General features: G+C 44.2%; 1 protein-coding gene across 2 annotated transcripts in view; it reads left to right on the top strand.

The window, feature by feature from the left end:
- tars3 (threonyl-tRNA synthetase 3) overlaps window positions 1-17,208 on the top strand; it is a 23,642-nt gene extending 6,434 nt beyond the window's left edge. Inside the window, exons 7-20 of one of the 2 annotated variants that reach the window (XM_079874029.1) lie at window positions 1,333-1,397; window positions 1,476-1,554; window positions 2,376-2,522; window positions 2,833-2,931; window positions 3,464-3,630; window positions 3,942-4,104; window positions 10,546-10,683; window positions 10,764-10,841; window positions 11,644-11,744; window positions 12,542-12,646; window positions 12,837-12,909; window positions 15,436-15,550; window positions 16,106-16,264; window positions 16,777-17,208. In XM_079874029.1, the coding sequence (XP_079730155.1) occupies window positions 1,333-1,397; window positions 1,476-1,554; window positions 2,376-2,522; window positions 2,833-2,931; window positions 3,464-3,630; window positions 3,942-4,104; window positions 10,546-10,683; window positions 10,764-10,841; window positions 11,644-11,744; window positions 12,542-12,646; window positions 12,837-12,909; window positions 15,436-15,550; window positions 16,106-16,254 (1,479 nt within the window). In that variant the 3' untranslated portion in view covers window positions 16,255-16,264; window positions 16,777-17,208. The remainder of the gene's footprint in view (window positions 1-1,332; window positions 1,398-1,475; window positions 1,555-2,375; window positions 2,523-2,832; window positions 2,932-3,463; window positions 3,631-3,941; window positions 4,105-10,545; window positions 10,684-10,763; window positions 10,842-11,643; window positions 11,745-12,541; window positions 12,647-12,836; window positions 12,910-15,435; window positions 15,551-16,105; window positions 16,265-16,776) is intronic. The other variant, XM_079874030.1, reaches the window with a different exon arrangement.
- Window positions 17,209-17,520: the final 312 nt, after the last annotated feature.

A 17,520-nucleotide genomic window follows, 5' to 3' on the forward strand; every position in this document is an offset into this window, starting at 1 on the left:
AACTTTCATAGATTATAGATTCAGGGCCCACAACTTAAATGATTTCAAGTATTTAGTTGTTTATTTGTGCATAATTTGGGCTTCCAGCTCATAAAACCCACGAAAACAGGATTTAAAAAAAATAGAATATTACATGAAATCACACAGTAATTACACAGTGATACCATGGTCATTGAAGCAGGTTTTGGTTCTTTTGGCAGTGTGGGCCGGTGCAAATCCTGCTGGAGAATGAAGTCAGGATCTCCATAAAGCTTGTCTGCTGAAGGAAGCATGAAGTGGTCTGGAAATGTCCTGGTAGACGGCTGCGTTGAGTGGACAGCACAGTGGACCAACACCAGCCGATGACATGGCTCCCCAAACCAACACAGACTGTGGAAACTTCACACTGGACTTCAAGCATCTTGGATTGTGTGCCTCTCCATTCTTCCTCCAGACTCTGAGACCTTGGTTTCCAAATGAGATGCAAAATTTGCTCTCATCAGAAAAGAGGACTTTGGTCCACTGTGCTTTATTAAATCCAGAGTCAACGCAGGCATCGACCAGGACATGTCCAGAGCACTTCATGCTTCCTTCATTCTCCAGCAGGATTTGCACCGGCCCACACTGCCAAAAGAACCAAAACCTGCTTCAATGACCATGGTATCACTGTGTAATTACTGTGTGATTTCATGTAATATTCTAATTTTTTGAAATCCTGTTTTCGTGGGTTTTATGAGCTGGAAGCCCAAATTATGTACAAATAAACAACTAAATACTTGAAATCGTTTAAGTTGTGGGCCCTGAATCTATAATCTATGGAAGTTTAACATTTTGAATGGAATTATGGAAATAAATAAACTTTTCCATATTCAAATTTTTTGGAAAAGGTCTGTATATATAAATTAACTAAATTAATAACTTTTTTTACAACAGAAATGAGCCATCACTGATCTATCTTAAGCTGGACTGTGACGCTATTTTCTTCTAGAAACAAACTTTGCATTATTCTCCTGTTATCTCTGTAAAGCTGCTCTGAAACACTAAAGCGCTGTAGAAATAAAGCTGACTCGACTTGACCACATCAGATCCTGTGATTTCAGCGATTAGCGAACATGATCCAGCAATGAACAATACTTCTATTGCAAATCTCAGTTAATGTTAATCTCAAGATTTACTAATACTTTATTAAAATCAAAAGTTGGATGTTTTAACATTAGTTAACGCACCGTGAACTGAGATGAACAAACAATGACTGGATTTTTATCAGAGTTTAACAGAGATTAATAAATGTTATAAAGTGTATTGCTCACTGTTTGCTAACAAATGTTAACAAAGTGTTTCCTCTTGCTCTAGTACAACAAGTTCAAGTGTCGCATCCTGAACGAGAAGGTTTCCACGGCGACCACGACCGTCTACAGGTAACAGGAAGTGATGTGTGTCCGTTTGGATGCTGTAAAGCTTGTGTGTGTGTGTGTCATGAACTCTTCCTGTCTCAGGTGTGGCCCTTTGATCGACCTGTGTCGCGGCCCGCATGTACGGCACACCGGAAGGGTCAAAGCACTCAAGATCTATAAGGTACCTCAGTTTAACATCTCAAACTATTACAGACATCTGCAGTTCTACAAGCTTCATAGTGTGACACTCAGTGGAATGAGAAATGGTCTTTAATTTAATTGAATTGAATTTAACTGAATTTTATTGAATTTAATGGATTTGAATGTAATTTAACTGAACTGAATTGAATGGAACAGAACTGAATGGTATTGAATTGAATTGAATGGGTTTGATGTAATTGAATATAATTGAATGGAATTTAATGAAATGGAGTGTAATTGAATGAAACAGAATTAAACTGAATTGAACGGAACATTATTAGATTTAACTGAATTGAATGGAATTGAACAGAACTGAATTGTTCTGAATTACATTTTTACTGAATTGAATCGAATGGAACAGAATTAAATTGAACAGAACATAATTATATTGAATTTAATCTAATTGAATTTAACTGAATGGAATGGAACGCACTGGAACAGAACTGAATTGTACAGAACCGAATTTAACTGAATTGTACAGAATTAAACTGATCTGAATTTAATTGAACTGAATCTAATTGAATGGACAGAATTAAATTGAACAGAACATAATTGAATTGAACAGAACTGAATGGAACTGAACTGAACTGAATTGTTCAGAATTGAATTTATATGAATTAAATGGAACTGAATTTAATTATATGGAATATAAAGGAACAGAATTATAGTGAATTGAATGGAACAGAATTAAATTGAACAGAACAAAATTGAATTTAATGAAATCAAATCGAATTGAATTGAACTTAACGGAATAGACATGTAAAAGATCTGAAGTGAAGTGAACTTGTGCCTGTTGTGCAGAGCTCCTCCACGTACTGGGAAGGGCGCTCCGACATGGAGACTCTTCAGCGGATCTACGGAATCTCTTTTCCTGACGGTAAAATGCTGAAGGAATGGGAGCGTTTCCAGGAGGAAGCCAGAAACCGAGACCACCGCAAGATCGGGAAGGTGTGTGTGTGAGATTTACTGATCCAAGTCAGCTTTCCATCGGACAGATCCATACAATATTCATTTGAAGATTGCAAATTAATATTTCTATAATTTAATCTTCATATATAGAGATGTGGCTGTTCACATCTATTGATCGTGAAGTGTTTTGCCTCATGATATACAGCGGGTTATCCTGTATATTTCTGTGCTGTCGCCGAGGCGTTTGTCAGATCAGTGTGTCTTCACTTCCTGCGGAGCGATGATGTCACTTCCTCCTCGTGTGACTGAGCGAGGTGGTTAAGGTGTGTGTCTCTGGTGTGATTGACAGGATCAGGAGCTTTTCTTCTTCCACGATCTGAGTCCCGGAAGCTGCTTCTTCCTGCCTCGAGGAGCGTTCATCTACAACACACTGACCGAGTTCATCAGGGTACGTGTGCGTGTGTGTGTGTGTGCGTGTGTGTGTGTGTGTGTGCGTGTGTGTGTGCGTGTGTGTGTGCGTGTGTGTGTGCGTGTGCGTGTGTGTGTGTGTGTGCGTGTGCGTGTGCGTGCGCGTGTGTGCGTGTGTGTGTGTGTGTGTGTGTGTGTGTGTGTGTGTGTGATGGGTAGGTTTAGGGGTCAGGTTAGTGTGTGTGTGTGTGTGTGTGTGATGGGTAGGTTTAGGGGTCAGGTTAGTGTGTGTGTGTGTGTGTGTGTGATGGGTAAGTTTAGGGGTCAGGTAAGTGTGTGTGTGATGGGTAGTTTTAGGGGTCAGGTTAGTGTGTGTGTGTGTGTGTGTGTGTGTGTGTGTGATGGGTAGGTTTAGGGGTCAGGTTAGTGTGTGTGTGTGTGTGTGTGTGAACTTGTTTTCCATTTCAGTTGTACTGGCAATAAACTGCAGTTCTACAAGGACTTTATATGGTCTTAAACTGAACAAAATGTAATTGAATGTAATTGATTTGTGTGTGTGTGTGTGTGCGCAGGAGGAGTACTGTCGGCGTGGCTTCCAGGAGGTTGCGTCCCCGAACATCTATAACTCTAAGCTGTGGGAGACGTCGGGTCACTGGCAGCTTTACAGCGACAACATGTTCTCGTTCGCGGTGGAGAGCGACGTCTTCGCTCTGAAGCCCATGAACTGCCCTGGACACTGGTGACCAACCCGCATCTCACATCTCACATCTCACATCTCACATCTCAGTTCTGAAGCGTGGCCGACAAAAATGACAGAATTTTATTATTTTATTGCAATGAAGTTAATGTACTATATTTTAGCTCGATATAATATTTTGTATTTTTTTAGGGGATTTTATGGTACTAAATTATATTTACACTGTATTCATAATTCATTTATACACTCTTTGAGCGTAGACCTGACAATTAAACTCAACACAACTCAACACAACACAACTAAACCCAACTCAGCCCAGCTAAACCCAGAGTAATCATGATTATCTCCTCCAGTCTGATGTTCGGACACCGGCCGCGCTCCTGGCGAGAGCTTCCTCTCAGACTGGCCGACTTCGGCGTGTTGCACCGGAACGAGCTCTCGGGAACGCTGACGGGACTCACCAGGGTCCGGCGCTTCCAGCAGGACGACGCTCATATCTTCTGCTCTATTGATCAGGTGTGCTGACCTTCATCCTCCTCTCCCTCCGTCACTCCACCTTCATCCTCCTCTCCCTCAGTCACTCCACCTTCATCCTCCTCTCCCTCCGTCACTTCACCTTCATCCTCCTCTCCCTCCGTCACTCCACCTTCATCCTCCTCTCCTTCAGTCACTCCACCTTCATCCTCCTCTCCCTCAGTCACTCCACCTTCGTCCTCCTCTCCCTCAGTCACTTCACCTTCATCCTCCTCTCCCTCAGTCACTTCACCTTCATCCTCCTCTCCCTCAGTCACTCCACCTTCATCCTCCTCTCCTTCAGTCACTCCACCTTCATCCTCCTCTCCCTCAGTCACTCCACCTTCATCCTCCTCTCCCTCAGTCACTCCACCTTCATCCTCCTCTCCCTCAGTCACTCCACCTTCATCCTCCTCTCCTTCAGTCACTCCACCTTCATCCTCCTCTCCCTCAGTCACTCCACCTTCATCCTCCTCTCCCTCAGTCACTCCACCTTCATCCTCCTCTCCCTCCGTCACTCCACCTTCATCCTCCTCTCCCTCAGTCACTCCACCTTCATCCTCCTCTCCCTCACTCACTCCACCTTCATCCTCCTCTCCCTCACTCACTCCACCTTCATCCTCCTCTCCCTCCGTCACTCCACCTTCATCCTCCTCTCCCTCACTCACTCCACCTTCATCCTCCTCTCCCTCACTCACTCCACCTTCATCCTCCTCTCCCTCCGTCACTCCACCTTCATCCTCCTCTCCCTCAGTCACTCCACCTTCATCCTCCTCTCCCTCACTCACTCCACCTTCATCCTCCTCTCCCTCACTCACTCCACCTTCATCCTCCTCTCCCTCCGTCACTCCACCTTCATCCTCCTCTCCCTCAGTCACTCCACCTTCATCCTCCTCTCCCTCAGTCACTCCACCTTCATCCTCCTCTCCCTCAGTCACTCCACCTTCATCCTCCTCTCCCTCACTCACTCCACCTTCATCCTCCTCTCCCTCACTCACTCCACCTTCATCCTCCTCTCCCTCCGTCACTCCACCTTCATCCTCCTCTCCCTCAGTCACTTCACCTTCATCCTCCTCTCCCTCCGTCACTCCACCTTCATCCTCCTCTCCCTCCGTCACTCCACCTTCATCCTCCTCTCCCTCACTCACTCCACCTTCATCCTCCTCTCCCTCAGTCACTCCACCTTCATCCTCCTCTCCCTCAGTCACTCCACCTTCATCCTCCTCTCCCTCAGTCACTTCACCTTCATCCTCCTCTCCCTCCGTCACTCACCTTCATCCTCCTCTCCCTCCGTCACTTCACCTTCATCCTCCTCTCCCTCCGTCACTCCACCTTCATCCTCCTCTCCCTCCGTCACTCCACCTTCATCCTCCTCTCCCTCACTCACTCCACCTTCATCCTCCTCTCCCTCAGTCACTCCACCTTCATCCTCCTCTCCCTCAGTCACTTCACCTTCATCCTCCTCTCCCTCCGTCACTCCACCTTCATCCTCCTCTCCCTCAGTCACTCCACCTTCATCCTCCTCTCCCTCAGTCACTCCACCTTCATCCTCCTCTCCTTCAGTCACTCCACCTTCATCCTCCTCTCCCTCCGTCACTTCACCTTCATCCTCCTCTCCCTCAGTCACTTCACCTTCATCCTCCTCTCCCTCAGTCACTCCACCTTCATCCTCCTCTCCCTCAGTCACTCCACCTTCATCCTCCTCTCCCTCAGTCACTCCACCTTCATCCTCCTCTCCCTCAGTCACTTCACCTTCATCCTCCTCTCCCTCAGTCACTCCACCTTCATCCTCCTCTCCCTCCGTCACTCCACCTTCATCCTCCTCTCCCTCACTCACTCCACCTTCATCCTCCTCTCCCTCACTCACTCCACCTTCATCCTCCTCTCCCTCAGTCACTTCACCTTCATCCTCCTCTCCCTCACTCACTCCACCTTCATCCTCCTCTCCCTCAGTCACTCCACCTTCATCCTCCTCTCCCTCCGTCACTCCACCTTCATCCTCCTCTCCCTCCGTCACTTCACCTTCATCCTCCTCTCCCTCAGTCACTTCACCTTCATCCTCCTCTCCCTCAGTCACTCCACCTTCATCCTCCTCTCCCTCCGTCACTTCACCTTCATCCTCCTCTCCCTCCGTCACTTCACCTTCATCCTCCTCTCCCTCACTCACTCCACCTTCATCCTCCTCTCCCTCACTCACTCCACCTTCATCCTCCTCTCCCTCCGTCACTCCACCTTCATCCTCCTCTCCCTCCGTCACTCCACCTTCATCCTCCTCTCCCTCACTCACTCCACCTTCATCCTCCTCTCCCTCACTCACTCCACCTTCATCCTCCTCTCCCTCCGTCACTCCACCTTCATCCTCCTCTCCCTCCGTCACTCCACCTTCATCCTCCTCTCCCTCAGTCACTTCACCTTCATCCTCCTCTCCCTCAGTCACTCCACCTTCATCCTCCTCTCCCTCAGTCACTCCACCTTCATCCTCCTCTCCCTCAGTCACTCCACCTTCATCCTCCTCTCCCTCAGTCACTCAACCTTCATCCTCCTCTCCCTCACTCAACCTTCACTCCACCTTCATCCTCCTCTCCCTCCGTCACTCCACCTTCATCCTCCTCTCCCTCCGTCACTCCACCTTCATCCTCCTCTCCCTCACTCACTCCACCTTCATCCTCCTCTCCCTCCGTCACTCCACCTTCATCCTCCTCTCCCTCCGTCACTCCACCTTCATCCTCCTCTCCCTCAGTCACTTCACCTTCATCCTCCTCTCCCTCAGTCACTTCACCTTCATCCTCCTCTCCCTCAGTCACTCCACCTTCATCCTCCTCTCCCTCCGTCACTCCACCTTCATCCTCCTCTCCCTCAGTCACCTTCATCCTCCTCTCCCTCAGTCACTCCACCTTCATCCTCCTCTCCCTCCGTCACTCCACCTTCATCCTCCTCTCCCTCAGTCACTCCACCTTCATCCTCCTCTCCCTCCGTCACTCCACCTTCATCCTCCTCTCCCTCAGTCACTCCACCTTCATCCTCCTCTCCCTCCGTCACTCCACCTCTCCCTCCGTCACTCCACCTTCATCCTCCTCTCCCTCACTCACTCCACCTTCATCCTCCTCTCCCTCAGTCACTCCACCTTCATCCTCCTCTCCCTCAGTCACCTTCATCCTCCTCTCCCTCCGTCACTCCACCTTCATCCTCCTCTCCCTCAGTCACTCACCTTCATCCTCCTCTCCCTCCGTCACTTCACCTTCATCCTCCTCTCCCTCCGTCACTCCACCTTCATCCTCCTCTCCCTCAGTCACTCCACCTTCATCCTCCTCTCCCTCAGTCACTCCACCTTCATTCTCCTCTCCCTCCGTCACTCCACCTTCATCCTCCTCTCCCTCAGTCACTCCACCTTCATCCTCCTCTCCCTCAGTCACTCCACCTTCATCCTCCTCTCCCTCCGTCACTCCACCTTCATCCTCCTCTCCCTCAGTCACTCCACCTTCATCCTCCTCTCCCTCAGTCACTTCACCTTCATCCTCCTCTCCCTCAGTCACTCCACCTTCATCCTCCTCTCCCTCCGTCACTTCACCTTCATCCTCCTCTCCCTCAGTCACCTTCATCCTCCTCTCCCTCAGTCACTCCACCTTCATCCTCCTCTCCCTCCGTCACTCCACCTTCATCCTCCTCTCCCTCAGTCACTCCACCTTCATCCTCCTCTCCCTCAGTCACTCCACCTTCATCCTCCTCTCCCTCAGTCACTCCACCTTCATCCTCCTCTCCCTCAGTCACTCCACCTTCATCCTCATCTCCCTCAGTCACCTTCATCCTCCTCTCCCTCAGTCACTCCACCTTCATCCTCCTCTCCCTCCGTCACTCCACCTTCATCCTCCTCTCCCTCAGTCACTCCACCTTCATCCTCCTCTCCCTCAGTCACTCAACCTTCATCCTCCTCTCCCTCACTCACTCCACCTTCATCCTCCTCTCCCTCAGTCACTCACCTTCATCCTCCTCTCCCTCCGTCACTTCACCTTCATCCTCCTCTCCCTCCGTCACTTCACCTTCATCCTCCTCTCCCTCAGTCACTCACCTTCATCCTCCTCTCCCTCAGTCACTCACCTTCATCCTCCTCTCCCTCCGTCACTTCACCTTCATCCTCCTCTCCCTCAGTCACTCCACCTTCATCCTCCTCTCCCTCAGTCACCTTCATCCTCCTCTCCCTCCGTCACTCACCTTCATCCTCCTCTCCCTCCGTCACTTCACCTTCATCCTCCTCTCCCTCCGTCACTCCACCTTCATCCTCCTCTCCCTCAGTCACTCCACCTTCATCCTCCTCTCCCTCAGTCACCTTCATCCTCCTCTCCCTCAGTCACTCCACCTTCATCCTCCTCTCCCTCCGTCACTCCACCTTCATCCTCCTCTCCCTCAGTCACTCCACCTTCATCCTCCTCTCCCTCCGTCACTCCACCTTCATCCTCCTCTCCCTCAGTCACTCCACCTTCATCCTCCTCTCCCTCAGTCACTCCACCTTCATCCTCCTCTCCCTCAGTCACTCCACCTTCATCCTCCTCTCCCTCAATCACTTCACCTTCATCCTCCTCTCCCTCCGTCACTCCACCTTCATCCTCCTCTCCCTCAATCACTTCACCTTCATCCTCCTCTCCCTCCGTCACTTCACCTTCATCCTCCTCTCCCTCAGTCACTTCACCTTCATCCTCCTCTCCCTCTGTCACTCCACCTTCATCCTCCTCTCCCTCAGTCACTCCACCTTCATCCTCCTCTCCCTCCGTCACTCCACCTTCATCCTCCTCTCCCTCCGTCACTCCACCTTCATCCTCCTCTCCCTCAGTCACTCCACCTTCATCCTCCTCTCCCTCAGTCACTCCACCTTCATCCTCCTCTCCCTCAGTCACTCCACCTTCATCCTCCTCTCCCTCAGTCACTTCACCTTCATCCTCCTCTCCCTCAGTCACTCCACCTTCATCCTCCTCTCCCTCAGTCACTTCACCTTCATCCTCCTCTCCCTCCGTCACTCCACCTTCATCCTCCTCTCCCTCAGTCACTCCACCTTCATCCTCCTCTCCCTCAGTCACTCCACCTTCATCCTCCTCTCCTTCAGTCACTCCACCTTCATCCTCCTCTCCCTCAGTCACTTCACCTTCATCCTCCTCTCCCTCAGTCACTCCACCTTCATCCTCCTCTCCCTCAGTCACTCCACCTTCATCCTCCTCTCCCTCAGTCACTCCACCTTCATCCTCCTCTCCCTCAGTCACTTCACCTTCATCCTCCTCTCCCTCAGTCACTCCACCTTCATCCTCCTCTCCCTCAGTCACTCCACCTTCATCCTCCTCTCCCTCAGTCACCTTCATCCTCCTCTCCCTCAGTCACTCCACCTTCATCCTCCTCTCCCTCCGTCACTCCACCTTCATCCTCCTCTCCCTCAGTCACTCCACCTTCATCCTCCTCTCCCTCCGTCACTCCACCTTCATCCTCCTCTCCCTCCGTCACTCCACCTTCATCCTCCTCTCCCTCACTCACTCCACCTTCATCCTCCTCTCCCTCAGTCACTCCACCTTCATCCTCCTCTCCCTCAGTCACCTTCATCCTCCTCTCCCTCAGTCACTCCACCTTCATCCTCCTCTCCCTCACTCACTCCACCTTCATCCTCCTCTCCCTCGCAAAGCTATACTTCTCCCTATACTTACTTTTTTTTGTCCAGAAAGCTTATTTTATTTCATTTCATTTTGACAATATATTTTCTATTTCTTAATGCAATTTTTTTGGAAATGTATTTACTTTATTTATTTTACCTTTAAATTACTAGATTTGATCAATAAATAAATAGTAATTTAAGCACATTCCTCACATTCTTTCAACTTAAATTCAAAATAACTCACAATTTCATGCATAACCCTTTTAATTCAACTCTAAATATCTTACACTGAGTGTCTTTGTCGACCTCTTGTGGAGAATAATAATATAAGATGATATTTCATGACTCTAGATGTCCTTATAGCTCTATATGGAGCAAACGAGCTGTTCCTCTGGGTCCTAAAGTCAGTCTTCAGTATGCATTCAGATACACATGCAGACATTCATTTTTTGGTAAAGTTTTAGCGTTATTAGTTTGAATTTCTTTTTAGTTTGAACATTGAACATTAGTTTGAACATTCCTCGTATCCATTCATTCCTAAGGGGGTCAGATTGACCCAAGAGTGGAGGATTTGTTACTTTTTTAAATTTCAACCACAAAACTCCTCGAATCCATTCAATTTTTTTTGTGTATTCGTGGTTCAGGTGCGACATAAGTCCTGGTGTCTTGGACCCCTCTGATGAACACTCAATGTTTTAACATTTACAAAAAAAATGTATAAGAAAGCTTGCTTTCCTCCACTGTCAGTCCCACGATTGCCTGCCATGCCTTCCACTGCTCATTCTTTACGAGCTTGCTTGTTCATGTTGTTTCAGATCGAGTCTGAGATGAAGGGTTGTCTGGATTTCCTGCGCTGCATCTACGACGTCTTCGGCTTCTCCTTCCAGCTGCATCTCTCCACGCGTCCCGAGAAGTTTCTGGGCGATGTTGCCGTGTGGGATCAGGCGGAGAAGGTCCCAGAGTGCCATTTAACGGCTGTCTCTGAGATGTGGGGTGTTGTTGTTCAATATTAACTGAGGTTTTATTTTAACAGCAACTGGAGAACAGCCTGAATGAGTTCGGAGAGCCGTGGAAGCTGAATCCTGGCGATGGGGCTTTTTACGGACCAAAGGTCAGAACTCTTTATGACTGATGTTGCGTTCATAAATCACATCGACCTATGGAAGCTCGTTTCCATCACGGGAAACTAATTAAAAAAGGTAATTGTGACTTTTTATCAAGCAATTCTCACTTTTTTCTCATGAAAAAAAATTAAGCTCACAATTCTGACATTTTCTGACAAGTTTATCTCGCAGAACTATGACTTTTTGCAAGTTATAAGGTCAGAATTGCGAAATATAAACTGATTGTGAGAAAATTTTCTAAATTGCTAGAAACCCATATATCTTGCAATTATGATTTTAAAAAAGTCAGAATTGGGAGAAATAAATTACGATTCCGGAAAAAAATTGGAATTGCGAGATATAAATTTTGAACGCAAGAAAAATTCTGAATTGCGAGATATAAATTACGATTGCAAGAGAATTCTGAGATATAAACTTGCAATTGCGAGAAAGTAAGAATTACGATAAACTATGTTTGCGAGAAAAATTTCATAATTGCGAGAAACACATAATTGCGAAAAAATTCTGAATTGCGAGAGTCAAAATTGGAAGAAATAGACTATGATTCCAAAAAAAAATCTGAATTGCGAGATATAAATTACAATTGCGAATTTATATTCTCACAAATCTGACTTTATTTCTCAGAAATTCTCTTAGCAATTCTGACTTTTTGGATTTTTTTCCGCAATCGTAGTTTATTTCTCAAGAAATATATTTTTTTATTTTTACGTTTTCCATGGGGGAAACAAGCTTCCATATCAAGACGTTTCCCAGCAGGAATATTAATTTCTCTGAACTCTTCTGCTCCAGATTGACATCCAGATTAAAGACGCCATCGGCCGCTATCATCAGTGCGCCACGATTCAGCTGGACTTCCAGTTACCCGTGCGCTTCAATCTCACATATGTGGGGTGAGAACAGCTCAGCACTCGCTCTAAACTCTTTTAGACGGCTCTGTGTTTTAAAGGTGCAGTGTGTAATATTTAGGAGGATCTGTTGACAGAAATGCAATATCATAAACATAACTATGTTTTCAGTGGTGTATAAAGACCTTACATAATGAAGCGTTATGTGTTTATTAGCTTAGAATGAGGCGTTTCTCTCTACACACACTGCGGGTCCGCTTACATCCACATGTTTCTACGGTGGCCATGAACGGACAAACGCGTTTCGTCACCATGTTGTTCTTCGTGCAAAGACTCTTTTATGAAGTTACCTCACTTAAGGACTTATTTAGTAAGATTATGTCAGAAAAGGTTTTGGATTTTTTATGTTTATTTAAAAAATCTTGTATAATATAGCTTGCTGTTTTTATTTGTTTGGTTTTTATTGTATTTATTTGTATTTTTGTAATTAAATTTTTGCCATGAAAATAGCTTTGAATGCTGACATGGCACTAAATAAAACAATCTGAATCTTCGTGCAAAGAAGCGAGCTTAAGTCAGCGAATAAAACACTGACACAATGATGAACAAGTAACAATAATATTCGCAATAACATTGTTTTACTGAATAATTAAGTAAACCTAATTTCTTAAATTATCTTTGTAAAGAAACCTCATTGTTTAACTGGCGACTCTCTGCTGTCTCAGACAACGACATCACTTCCTGTCGGCCACCGTAACTTCTGTTGGCTGCAATTCACAACCTCTCCACTAGATGCCGCTAAAACTTACACACTGCACCTTTAACTGTCTGAACCTTTTTAGGAAAGATGGGGATGACAAGGCCAGACCGGTGATCATTCACCGCGCCATTCTGGGCTCAGTGGAGCGGATGATCGCCATCCTCACCGAGAACTACGCCGGGAAATGGTGAGTGACTGTTTCGAATCATTTTAATCTACATTCAGTGGCTTTACAGCTGTCTTCACAAAGCTGCATCACATTTGGGTTGTTGTCAGAAGCGTGATTGTACTATGAATAACTGTAGTCTCATGAATCATGTCTTCAGATGATTTGAGGTCTTTCAAGGGTTGTTCTTGTTGCGTCTGTGTTTCCTCAGGCCGCTGTGGTTGTCTCCACGTCAGGTGATGCTGGTGCCGGTTAACCCGTCTCTCGAAGAATACGCCAAACAGGTACAACCTCTCCATCATCGCTGGCTGAACAACAGAGGATGTTTTTGATATTTTTAGACTATAAAAATAACCATTTTTCCTGCTCTTATTATGAACGATGCATAAGTGCGATTGCGAGAGAAAGTCTAAATCGCAAGATCTAAACTTACGATTGCAAGAAAAAAGTCAGAATTGCAAGATATAAACTGATTATGAGAAAAAAGTCAGAATTGCGAGATATAAACTGATTATGAGAAAAAATTGTGAGATATAAACTACGATTGAAAGAAATAAACTTACGATTGCGAGAAAAAAGTCAGAATTGCGAGAAAAAAGTCAATTGCGAGATATAAACTACAACCCGAATTCCGGAAAAGTTGGGACGTTTTTTAAATTTTAATAAAATGAAAACTAAAGGAATTTCAAATCACATGAGCCAATATTTTATTCACAATAGAACATAGATAACGTAGCAAATGTTTAAACTGAGAAATTTTACACTTTTATCCACTTAATTAGCTCATTTAAAATTTAATGCCTGCTACAGGTCTCAAAAAAGTTGGCACGGGGGCAACAAATGGCTAAAAAAGCAAGCAGTTTTGAAAAGATTCAGCTGGGAGAACATCTAGTGATTAATTATCAGGTCTGTAACATGATTAGCTATAAAAGCTTTGTCTTAGAGAAGCAGAGTCTCTCAGAAGTAAAGATGGGCAGAGGCTCTCCAATCTGTGTAAGACTGCGTAAAAAAATTGTGGAAAACTTTAAAAACAATGTTCCTCAACGTCAAATTGCAAAGGCTTTGCAAATCTCATCATCTACAGTGCATAACATCATCAAAAGATTCAGAGAAACTGGAGAAATCTCTGTGCGTAAGGGACAAGGCCGGAGACCTTTATTGGATGCCCGTGGTCTTCTGGCTCTCAGACGACACTGCATCACTCATCGGCATGATTGTGTCAATGACATTACTAAATGGGCCCAGGAATACTTTCAGAAACCACTGTCGGTAAACACAATCCGCCGTGCCATCAGCAGATGCCAACTAAAGCTCTATCATGCAAAAAGGAAGCCATATGTGAACATGGTCCAGAAGCGCTGTCGTGTCCTGTGGGCCAAGGCTCATTTAAAATGGACTATTTCAAAGTGGAATAGTGTTTTATGGTCAGACGAGTCCAAATTTGACATTCTTGTTGGAAATCACGGACGCCGTGTCCTCCGGGCTAAAGAGGGAGACCTTCCAGCATGTTATCAGCGTTCAGTTCAAAAGCCAGCATCTCTGATGGTATGGGGGTGCATAAGTGCATACGGTATGGGCAGCTTGCATGTTTTGGAAGGCTCTGTGAATGCTGAAAGGTATATAAAGGTTTTAGAGCAACATATGCTTCCCTCCAAACAACGTCTATTTCAGGGAAGGCCTTGTTTATTTCAGCAGGACAATGCAAAACCACATACTGCAGCTATAACAACAGCATGGCTTCGTCGTAGAAGAGTCCGGGTGCTAACCTGGCCTGCCTGCAGTCCAGATCTTTCACCTATAGAGAACATTTGGCGCATCATTACGTCAAAGACGACCACGAACTCTTCAGCAGCTGGAAATCTATATAAGGCAAGAATGGGACCAAATTCCAACAGCAAAACTCCAGCAACTCATAGCCTCAATGCCCAGACGTCTTCAAACTGTTTTGAAAAGAAAAGGAGATGCTACACCATGGTAAACATGCCCCGTCCCAACTATTTTGAGACCTGTAGCAGAAATCAAAATTGAAATGAGCTCATTTTGTGCATAAAATTGTAAAATTTCTCAGTTTAAACATTTGCTATGTTATCTATGTTCTATTGTGAATAAAATATTGGCTCATGTGATTTGAAAGTCTTTTAGTTTTCATTTTATTAAAATTTAAAAAACGTCCCAACTTTTCCGGAATTCGGGTTGTACGATTGAAAGAAATAAACTACGATTGCAAGAAAAAAGTCAGAATTGCAAGATATAAACTGATTATGAGAAAAAGTCAGAATTGTGAGATATAAACTACGATTGAAAGAAATAAACTACGATTGAAAGAAATAAACTGCGATTACGAGAAAAAAGTCAGAATTGCAAGAAAAAAGTCAGAATTGCGAGATATAAACTACGATTGAAAGAAATAAACTACGATTGCGAGAATAAAGTCAGAATTGCGAGAAAAAAGTCAGAATTGCGAGAAAAAAGTCAGAATTGCAAGGAATAAAATATGATTATGAGAAAAAAGTCAGAATTGCAAGAAATCAACGATACGATTGCGAGAAAAAAGTCAGAATTGCGAGAAATAAACTATATGATTATGAGAAAAAAGTCAGAATTGCGAGAAATAAACTATATGATTATGAGAAAAAAGTCAGAATTGCGAGAAATAAACTATATGATTATGAGAAAAAAGTCAGAATTGAGATAAATAACCTACAATTACAAAAAAATAGTCAGAATTGCAAGAAATAACCTACAATTACGATAAAAAAGTCAGAATTTAGAGAATGTAGAAACTAAAGTTGATCTTCCTCCCGCTCCAGGTCTGTAAACGGTTTGTTGAAGCCGGTTTTATGGCCGATGCTGATTTGGATTCCAGTTGCCTTCTGAACAAGAAAATTCGCAACGCACAGCTGGCGCAGTACAACTTCATCCTGGGTAAGACGTGAGGACTGACGAGTGAGTTTCCCGACTCTGATGCGCACTGTTGGGTGTAACTCGTTACAAGTAACTTGAGTTACATAATCAGATTACTGTTTCAAGTAACTAGTAATTTACAACAAAATATCTAAGTTACTTTTTCAAATAAGTAACGCTAGTTACTTTTTCACATTTATTGACTGACAGCTTTTTTAGGAGTAACGCAATATTGTAATGCATTACTTTTCATTAAAAGTAACTAAGTAACACAATTAGTTACTTTTTTAGGAGTAACGCAATATTGTAATGCATTACTTTTCATAAAAAGTAACTAAGTAACACAATTAGTTACTTTTTTAGGAGTAACGCAATATTGTAATGCATTACTTTTCATAAAAAGTAACTAAGTAACGCAATTAGTTACTTTTTTAGGAGTAACGCAATATTGTAATGCATTACTTTTCATAAAAAGTAACTAAGTAACACAATTTTGTTATGCATTACTTTTAAAAGTAACTGTCCCCAACACTGATCCCCGTGCTGATACGCCAGCTGTGTGTGTTTGTCTGGCAGTGGTGGGCGAGAAGGAGCGTGTCACGAACAGTGTGAACGTGCGCACCAGAGACAACAAGGTGCACGGAGAAGTGTGTGTGGAGGAGGTGATGGCCAGACTGACTCGGATCCGACGGTCCCGGTGCCGCAGCGCGGAGGAAGACTTCTGAGTCCCACAGGGTTCGTACAAGTGCTTAAAGTGCTTGAATTTGAAGTCCTGGAAAACCCTTGAAAACAGCCATATTCATGAAGAGGGACTTGAAAAGTGCTTGAAATTAGTGTTTAATCTTTTCGGAAAAAACTCACCACAAACTTTTCACATAAAATGAACGTTGCAGCCCGTCTGATATATAGAGCTATTTCGCATGATGTTAAGTTTGTGATAAGTATATAATACAACTTACATTCTTCAGGTCAATCATATTTTCATGGAAAAAAATCAGTTTGAATAAGGAAGACAATATCTTTGTCATAGTATCCTCTCAATGGTTAAGGGGATTTCCCATGTCTGACAGCGCTGGTCAATGGATTGATCTCTATGAAGTGAAACATCAGATACAATATATATGTAATTTAAGTAAAAAAAAACAACAAATATAATAAATAATAAAGATTTTGTTTGATATGTGCTACTTGTAGTTCTTTGAAATCCAAAAAAGTAGTGCTTAAAGTCCTGGAATTTCATTTTACAGAATCTGAACGAGTCCTGGTCTGAGATGACGCTCGCCGATGGGAATATGAAGAAGGAAAACTGCACTGTTTACTCTGAGCGAAGGCATTCGGAAGATGTTCTGTGGAACAACGGCTTTGCTCGCTGGCCGTGTGAAATGATGTGATGGTTTGGTGTTAAAGTGTCTGGATGTTTGTGTTCAAGTGCTGAGGGTTTGCAATAAAGACTCTCAAAGATTCAGCATCATGTTTCTGGTTTGTTATTCTGGAAGTTTATCTCTGTCACACACGTACAGCTTCTGAGAAACACATAATCAAAATGTTCGATGCCATGTTGAGGCATTCAGAATCTTTAGTGAATTAAATAATTAATTAAATATTCCCTTTGTCATTTTACTCATTAAATCACGCAATGCTAGGGTTATTATAGTTAACTTAAATATTTTTGTTACTTGAAATAAAATAAAATAAAATATAAAAATATATATTATTAAAGATGAATTAATGAATGTCATTAATTACTCTCCCTCAATTTGTTTCAGACCTGTAAAACTGTCGCACATTCACAAGAGCAGGTTGGAGATTAATATTTTGTAAACAAAGTGGTAATATATATATATATATATTTTAAACAAGCCTCTCGCGTCGCTTCATAAAACTGAGGTTAAACCACTGGAGTCGAATGGATTACTTTTATGAAAGTGGTAGTTGCGTAGCTGTCAATGGATGGACGTAAAGCTCTTAGATTTCATTAAGAATATCTTAAT

This window comes from Squalius cephalus, assembly GCF_949319135.1.
Source record: "Squalius cephalus genome assembly, chromosome: 6".
Classification (NCBI taxonomy): Eukaryota; Metazoa; Chordata; class Actinopteri; order Cypriniformes; family Leuciscidae; genus Squalius; species Squalius cephalus.